The sequence below is a fragment of the Thunnus albacares genome, chromosome 22 (assembly GCF_914725855.1).
Source record: "Thunnus albacares chromosome 22, fThuAlb1.1, whole genome shotgun sequence".
In the NCBI taxonomy this organism is placed as follows: Eukaryota; Metazoa; Chordata; class Actinopteri; order Scombriformes; family Scombridae; genus Thunnus; species Thunnus albacares.
In genome coordinates, this window is record NC_058127.1 from 18,187,287 (window position 1) to 18,196,562 (window position 9,276).

General features: G+C 42.1%; 1 protein-coding gene across 10 annotated transcripts in view; it reads left to right on the forward strand.

Moving 5' to 3' along the window:
* Nucleotides 1-9,276, forward strand: part of LOC122973573 (nuclear factor 1 B-type-like) — a 68,674-nt gene that overhangs the window by 52,093 nt on the left and 7,305 nt on the right. For 8 of the 10 annotated variants that reach the window (XM_044341210.1, XM_044341211.1, XM_044341212.1 and 5 more), the window contains 3 exons: nucleotides 1,769-1,907; nucleotides 2,568-2,650; nucleotides 7,080-7,168. In XM_044341210.1, the coding sequence (XP_044197145.1) occupies nucleotides 1,769-1,907; nucleotides 2,568-2,650; nucleotides 7,080-7,168 (311 nt within the window). The remainder of the gene's footprint in view (nucleotides 1-1,768; nucleotides 1,908-2,567; nucleotides 2,651-7,079; nucleotides 7,169-9,276) is intronic. The other 2 variants (XM_044341214.1, XM_044341215.1) reach the window with 1 other exon arrangement.

Here is a 9,276-nt window from a genome sequence, read left to right on the forward strand (position 1 = left end):
CCACTTATTGTGACAAAGAAGTGTATATTGTCTGTTTGATATAATGTTCATGGCAAAGGTTATAGTACACTCCCAGCCTCATGTTTGTAGGCGTGCTAAAAAAAAAAAAACACTCCGACAACTCCATAAAAAAGTCAACCAAACTATTGGAATTGCAGTCACACGTGACATACAAAACTGTATCAAGACATTGTAGTAAATCAAATAGCTTTTATACATTCAGTGTACACACTGTGTCCAGTGTGTTGGAGAGAGAGAGAGAGAGAGAGCAGGCGTCTCTATAGATGAGAGAGCTGTGTGATATTTATGTGAGTTTTATATCCCCGCTGTTCTCACTGTAAACAAAGGCCTCGTAGACGGCTCCATCTCCGGAGCAGGGAGCGGGTTGGTGGGGGGGGGGGGGGGGGGGGCTGAAGGAGGGGAGGGGGGTACTGTTACTCTAGAGAAAAACCGCGGGGAATGATAAAGGTTGTAAATATTTGCCGTTGCCGGGGCCCGGCTCTTGTGCAGAATTAACTGGCCCTCTGCTGGGGTGCTGGAGAAATGAGAGAAGGGGGGGGAGGGGGGTGGGGTGGGGGGTGGCGGGCTAGTGAGGTGGGGTCCGGTAGGGAAGAGAGAGCGCTAGAAGACCAGTTGGGGGAGGAAGGGAGGGAGTGAGGCTCAGCAAATAACACAGCGCTTATAATCCCATGGACGAGTGCCAGAATGTTTTTATGCTTGCTTTAACGCAGATTATATTACACTCTAATTAAACATTCTATTCACATCGGAAGGGAACCCTGTGGACACAATTCTTTTCCAAAAAGGCCTGTTTGAGTTTTGAACTTAGGGCGGCCCTGAAATGAACGCCCCAGACAGTCTCCAGCCGTCTGAAAGAGTAGCTCCCACTAGCTTCCTTTATTTCTTTCTCTATATATATAGTCTCTCTGCCTTGCTCTCTATACTCGCACATTCACACCATTGTAACAGGTCACTACGCAGCTCTCTCTGTCTTTTCACGCCCGGGTCCTCCTAAATTCCATTTATGAGCGCCATTAAAATCATTGTGTAAAATCATGTAGGAAATCCATCCTCAGTGACTGAGGATCTATTGTTGCTTGTGCCCCCCCAGAGTATTAGTAATAACTGTGACAACACAGCGACTGAAAGTACTAAAATCTTTTCTTCAGGCGGAGCTTTAAATGTGAGAGCGAGCAGTCCAGTCACCTTTTGTTGTTGATTTTAGGTCTGTGAGGGCAAACAGAGCAGTTAAGAGGAGTTAAGTTCTTCGGAAACGGAGGCACGGAAGGGTGTGATAGGTCATTCGTCTTGTTTGGCACAAACCTTTTTGGGAAAGTGCAGTTTGTTACATGCTTGTATTGGTTTATTGAGATCTGCCCAACTGCACATTTACATGTGAACAAGAGCTTGTAAACATAACTCACTGGACACAGTTTGTTGGTTCTCTCAAAAGGTGAAGAGGTTTCGGTGGTAGACAAACAAATGCAGTTGCAGTATATACATGTTTAGCGGATACTGTAACTGCATTTGCTTGTTTACCACATGGTTGTCTGCTTTTTGCCTTAATTCAGATTTCTTGCTTTGTTTTGTTTTTTGAGCAAAAAACAAACAAACCAGAGCAAAAGATGATCAAATCCATAAATGGAGTTAAACCCCTCCACCCATATTTGGCATGAATATCCCTCAAATCTGAGCAAAATAAATGATCCTTTGAAATAAAATACTTGTTTTGAATCATGTTTTCTGGTTGTCTGTGCCCCATCTACAGCCCAACAGCAGTGGTCAGGTGGTAGGAAAGGTCCCGGGCCACTTCACCCCAGTCCTGGCTCCCTCCCCACACCACGGCGCTGTGCGACCCGTCTCGCTCTCCATGCCCGACACCAAGCCCATCACCACATCTACAGAAGGTGAGTCCCAGTGCCTACCGCCCATTGCTGACACCCGTTATCGATCATAGTTCTGAGCTTGCAACACTAAAAATTACAAGCAGTTGAAAAGCTGTATGTCAGTGTTACCATGCCCTCTCTAATCGAAAGCTTCAAGTCTACTGCAACTCTGTTTGCATCTATTTGGCTGGTCAAAACTGTGATTTGTTGCACCCGTAACTACACCCAACATTGATGTCACAGTGCACTGACACTCCCTTAAGTACACTTCTACATCACTGAAGTGCAGTGAGAAGTTAAACTCAACAAAAACAATATTTTTCAGGCAGTGATACGTTGTTATTATTATTAATTCTAAAACTAAAACATTTATAAAAAGATTTTCAAATAATAAAAACCATCATGTCAATAGCAAAATTGTATTTGTGGAAATTAGTCATGCTTGTTGACAAAACGTCCAAATGTATAACCGAAGAATTAGAGTGGGCCCAAAATATAACCCTGTGGGACTCCACCTGCCCTTTGCTACTATCGTGTTTATAATGTTGTTGACTGACTTTCAGTTTATAGTGCACTTAGTGTAAGTCACTGTGGATAAAAGCAACAGCTACATGTAAATTCTCAAAATGCTAATTGTAACGCAAGCATGTATTTGTGTTTTTGTGATGGTGTATTACCCAGGCTACTCAGCCCCTGGCACCCCGACGGCTAATCGCTTTGTAGGCCTGAGCCCCAGAGATCCCGCTTTCCTCCACCAGCAACAGGTGAGATCCCCCCCCCCCCCCTTCAGCAGTCAGCTCACCTGCTCCTCTTTATCCGTTCATTTTCTGTCCCACATCTCCCCCGCACATCAGATGTGAAATCCCTGCCCTGCACTCTTGAGTTTGATTTGTAGAAAGCATTAAATTGTCTTGTCAGATCAGAGCGCTTCTAGATCCGATCTGAGCGCTTGTAGGCTGAGGTCAGGCATAGCAGTCACTGTTGGCATAAAAAATTAACAACATATCAAGTTTTTTTTCAGACCTCAAAGGGATTGAGGCTTAACACAGCTAAAGATAGCAGGTCCTTCTTATAGTCAAATCTTTTTCCTTTAAATTATACCATGCTGTTCTCTACTTACTGCTGTGTTAATCTTAGCACACAATTTAGTGTTACTAACACTTTTGATTCACTTTTGAGAAAAAAGCTTTTATTTTTATTCCCTTTAAAGCTCATTGAATGACCTACAATTAACTATCTTCAGTATGTCTGAATTTGAGTGTGATATCTATTTTATGTAGCAAAAATGTTATATATTTCCTTTAAATCTTACGTAAATAGTGAACAATTAACAATTAACTTTATGTCAGCAATGACTGCATTTTCTATTAAATTATTGATGTTAAAGATGAGTTAGTTTGAGTTTAAATCTCTCAGTGTAGAACAGAAAAACACGTCTATTTCTGTAGGTCATTTTAAAGAAAGAAATGAAGGTGTCAGGAAATTCACTGTCATTGTGTGGCCACTACTCTGAAGATGGATGGGACATGTGGGTGTCTTTTAGAGTGTAATGTGCTCAACTCTATTTCCTTCAGACATTACTGTGTGAGCTCACACACACACACACACACACACACACACACACACACACACATACACACTGTACACACACACACATACCAGATGTAATCAGTACACTCTCTCATTTACAGTACACAAGCCGAATATTTAGCGTTGGCGTCACGCGGTTGCCCCAGCAGCGGTCCTATGACAGATGTGGTGACCTGGTGTGTGTCTGTGTGCGCGTGTGTGTTTGTGTGTGTCTGTGAGGTTAGGAGTGTTGCGGTGTTGTCGGACGGGAGAGAGTGCTCTCCCCCACCCCATCTTATTGAAAGTGCTGGTCTGAGGCCAAGGCTTTTCCAACCACAACTAATTGAATGCATCTGCACGCGGCTACATAATGATCGCTAGGTTTCTCCTCAGCTCGCTTTTTTTTTTTTTAATGTTCAGTAAAAATGACAAAGCTGGCCTCTGTTTCCTCGCTCCTCTTTCTCTTTGCATTTCTTTCTTTCTTTTCTGTCTCTCTGCCTTTTCTTTCTCCCCGTTTTTCCCTAAAATCGGGGTAGGGAAGAAGAAAGAAAAAAGATGTTGAGTTTGTCAGCAGTCGCTTTTATTTCACTTGGGAGGAGAAGGAGGAGGAGAAGGAGGATTCACTTGGCTGATGTTGCGCAGTTTGTCTTCCACATTTTCTAGTAGCCCTGCTACTTCTTTCAGTGGGGCACAAAGTGACTACACAAGACAGCGGCAGTCAGAGCGTAGCTGCTTGATCTGCTGAATTTTGTCCAAAAGCCTTGCCCCGAGAGGCTATAAGCCCTTTTTGTTCCAGATTTTGAAGTGTAAATCAGCCTGATATTTATAGTTCTATCCTCTTAAGAAATACAGAATGGGGATGTAGTGAAAAGATAACATTTTACTCTTATTTTTATTTGATAATTAGTAATTATCTAAAATTGAATTATCCTAAAGCATGTTTTTGTGATGTTGCAATGACAGCAGCAAACATAATTTATTTTGATCAGCTCATGTTGGAGTCACATCATGGCTTAAAATGTGAAATAAGAATGAAAGATTTGTAAGCAGTGACAACTTTCTGGGAGGTTATTACATGCTACATCCAGATGAATAAATGTACTTGTCGGCTTAAGGAACTCTAAACAGTCTTCACATTGATTCATCATGCTTCTGCTTGTCACAGTTGTTTTTGTTTTCTGTGGTATGATTTAACGGCCCGGGATCTGGCCTCGCAGAGCGGGCAGACACCGAGCCACTCCCTCAGGACTAAACACTTTCACTGAATGCTCTGTCATTGTCCTCATCTGGTGATGGGATGTTTATTGTGTGGGATCCATGAGGCTTAGTGACACTTTTTAGTTTAGTTTTTGTCGCAAAGCTGGGTAGGAAAAGGGGAACGCATCACGCACAAATGCCTACAGAGATGCGTGAGAGTCACCGTAGTTGAAGTTCTGTGTTTCTGAAGTGTGGTCAGCATTGGAGCAGGATCTTAGAGGTGCACTGTTCTTTGTCTGTCTGTCTGTCTGTATGATGGATAGCGGCCATGACTTGCACTGCATCTGCTGCTGTCAGAACTACCTTTTGATTTTCTTCTCTTTTTTTAATAAAAGGAAAAAACAGAAGTCAGGAAGCATTTTAATTTTTGGAATAAAGGAGTCTTTGTTTTAATAATATATCACGAACATACTGGAGATCTCCTGGATCCTTGTTCAAACTGCCACTACGGTGTTAATTCCAAACTATGACTGATAATTAGATAATTTCATTACTATAAAATAACTTGATTGTCATCTGATAACTTGGTAATAAAGGTTAAAACAACTTACATTTCAGAGGAGTGCCTATTTTAAAATGTGGCACCACTAAAATAGAAGTCATAGAAACACACACACACACACACACATGCACGCAGTAGATTTCAAAAATGAAAAAAAACAAAACAAAACAAAACAACACCACCACACGCTCCCACACCTGCTCTAGGATTCCCAGGCAGCGAATGTGTGAAAACCCTCCATTCATCTCTCGCCTTGGTTAACCCCTCGAGGGAATGCCACCATCTAGCATTCCGCAGGGAAAGATCCGTGATCAGATGTCATTTGGTATTATCTAAGGAAGGATCCTAATCCACAATCTGCCTGCATCTGTTTGCTAACGTTCCCCGGCTCCGTCCCCCTTTCCCCGCTGCCTGTGCCACTCTGATGTGCCGGTGCCAGTGGACAGATGGCGAGCCCCTTGAGGAGCCGTGGCACCGAGCGTCTGGCCCAACCCGCACATTCTCTCCAAGCTTTTGTCATGCTGGAGGGTGCGGGAGCGGCATGGGGGGGTTCATTCTCCCAACATGCGATAAACACAGAGAGAAAACACACTAGATGGAACAAGATGAATTGCCTATTGAGTTTTATTTAGCGGCTATTCAAAGCAATTGATCAAATAAAACTCATAATTGTGAATTGTAATATAATGGATGAGTTTTACGTCATTCAAAGGCTTTTAAGATTAGCTCCAGAAATTCCGTTTCTGGTCATTTTTCACATTTGTTCTAAAATAAAAGAGAGAAAAAAAAGATGGAACATAATAAAAACACATGACTGAATTTAAGTATGGCTTAAGTAGGAAACCATCATCATCTCCTGATGTGTTCGTCCAGGTGCTCAGAGGAAAAAGAACACATTTCTTGACCGCTGGAAATGGCTTTGAATATTCAGCGTATGCGTATATCTGATTAAATCCCTCTTAAGAGCCTCTGCAAAACGTCTGCCACTGCACGCAGAGTGCTAACAGTGCAGTTTTATCCCGATGCATTACTAAATGAATGTGTTGACCACAGGGCAAGGTTAGGTTGGTATTGGCAGAGATAGCTCTCAGCTGGATTGCAGACACGTGCACTCGCATAATGCATGCAAAGGAGACACAGTTTGTGTGTGGCTTTTCTCTCTCTCGCAGTAATTTGTAATCTGTATGTAAGGTTGGCATGTCTTAAGAGGGGGGGAAAAAGGGGGTTTGTGCGCGCGTGCATGTGTGTGTATGCGTGTGTGTGTGTGTGTGTGCCTGTTTAACTCCATTGTAATTTTGACCCCTAATCAATAAAAACAGTTAGCTAATGAAAAAAAAAAACTCTGCATGCTTGAGGGCATGCGTACTCCGTCCTGAATCGGATGCACTTACATTGAAGCAATGATTATCGACAGGGTGCATGCATCCAGTGGATTGCATGGCTTCATTGGCTAACCAGCTAAAAAAAAAAAAAAAAAAAAAGAAAAGCAGTAACCACCTCACAGATGAACTACCAATATGATGCCACTCACATTTTGTAACTAACTAACTCAGTTTTTTTTTTACTTCCAGGTTAGCTGTCACCACTAACTGTGATTGCATGCTTTTTCTTTCTGTCTTTTGTATCCATAGCTTTGATTTAACTGTTATTTTTCTGCCCCAACAAATAATGAATACACTGATTCCATTTTCATATTGCCAGTAACAATTAGGACTCATTTTTGGAATCTTTTTTTTTTTTATTTCTGCTGCTCTTGCTTTAGGCTCTTCTGCATGCATTTTGTGTATACAGTTCTGAGTTGTAGTGTAATCTGAAGTGGAAGTTGTCTTGGCCCAGTGATCTGACTGCTAGGTTTCAATTGACAGCTGAGGAAGTGTGACTGGAGCGTGACTCAAAACGGCAGGCATTATGGCCCCAGTGCCACTGACGACACTTTGGGGATTACTTGGCAAAGGTAACCTTTTCATTCTTTCATGCCGTCTCTTTGTCTCTCTCACACCACACACACACACACACACACACACACATTTAAAATCAGTAATGACATATAATGTATGATTTTCTTGATTGTCTGCTCCTCACATTTGAGAAATTCACATATTTTACATACAAATTCCGATATAAATGTAATTTATCTGGTCAGTAGCTGTGACTGTTATTGCAGTAGGATAGTCTGTCACAGGAGTTAACCCTTTGGACTTTTGGAATGAGGTCATACTTTACTAACACACATTTCCTTGTGTCTCTCTCCTGTTTTTTCCTTTCCTTTCTGTTCCTTCATCTGTGTGCATTATTTTCCACCTGTCCCAGTACTTACTAGTTCTTTTTTAAATCATTGCTGTCGAGCTTTCAGAGAGGCTTGAATCGGCTGAGGAGTATTGTAGGATTGATTTGTCTCCTTTTACCCAATTTCTTAGCTAACAATCTGGAGTTTTTTTGTAAGATTGTATCAGCGCTTCAAAGAGAAGATCTCTGAATTGCATTTTCTTTAAATACACATCCAAATAAATGAAATCCTAGTCTTGAAAAAGTAGAAACCACAGTTTTTCGTCACATCGAGTTAAAGAAACAAATTTCAGGGCTTTTGTTTCTTGCAGATTTGTTTCTTTGCTGTTATTCTTCACTGAAAGATGACAAATGCTGCAAAAAAACGATTTTGAAACATAGACTTCCTCCTTCCTTGGATTCACACCCAACAAAAACAACATTTCATAACACAAAGTTACGAGCTAATTACACAAATGAAGTCTGCAAACTGCAAACTGTGTAGAATGAAAGAAGTCATTTCAGGTCACCTTTTTTAGCCATGTAGCGTGTTTTTCTTTCCACATTTTAACAAGCCTAGCTTTGTTTTACTTTATGCTGAAGTCATGCTTTACTCTCTTTAACTTAAAGTAACAGAAAGCCAACCTTCAGCCCCCCCCCCCCCCCCGCCCCCTCCCCACCCCCTTCATCTCCCCCCTTACCTCCGCACTGTATCTCTCCCTCTCTTGGGGGAAAAAACCTGAACCATTTCACCATGGCAGAGCAAGCAAGCTGAGCTAAGCCTTTTCCTGTTACGTCTCCCTTTTCCAGTTTTTCCCTGGAAGTGTAGTGTGCATCTACGTTTGTGTGTGTGTGTGCGTGTGTGTGTGTGTGTGTGTGTGTGAGTGTGTGTACAGTTCATTTTGCACCCCGCTGAAGTTACAAACACACATGCACACAGCAGAACCCCTTCAACAGGCCTCCTAATAGGCCAGTGGAGGTAGCAGAGTAAAATGTCCCCTGCAGCACTCACACACCGGCCAACTCCACCTCTTTTCTCCATGCGAGTGTACAGTAATGAGTGCAGATAAAATAGATCCCAACTGAATTTAGTTATTAGTTTATTCTGTTTTGAGGATGGGATGGTAATTCTATTATGTTTTTTTCTCTCTCTTTGATGGATTATTCACGCAAAACCGTTTTAACGTATAGATGGAATCAGTCGGATTTCTCTTTTATCTTGCTTGCCCTTTAACGGAGAGCTCTGCTATGCCTCTTCAGTGCTAGCCCCAAATTAAAAGGCTGCCAGACTCGCATGTTGCCATTGTGCAGGAAATGGGTCAGCAATCCATTAAGATGCCATTAGATAATCTAATTTAGGGAGCTAATCCTTAAACGAAGCACGCTGTATGCCCAGGCTGTGCTTGCAGGGAGTAGAATTAGTGAGGTTTGGGAGCTGGACAGGGCAGAGGGAAGCCATCTTGAAGGTTACCTAAGGAGATGCATCAGTGGAGGTCAGGTTTTACTTGTGTCCAGGGCTGCTTGGAGTGCAGTAATATGAAGAAACAACATATATGGAGACAAAATTTAGACAAATAGAGGCATTTTAAAGGTTGGTGGCTCCAAATTGCAGCGAAAGGGAAATGTTTGATACATTTGAACAACAAAACCCAGAATCCCTGTAACACGGCGCCAAATAAATGCATTTCCAGCTTTTCCTGTATGTGATTTAAGTGCTAGAAAGGGTAAAGGATCTAGCTCGCTCTGGATTGAGCCCTCAAGTACTGCACAGTTTGTATTTGAAGTTGAGTCCTACTA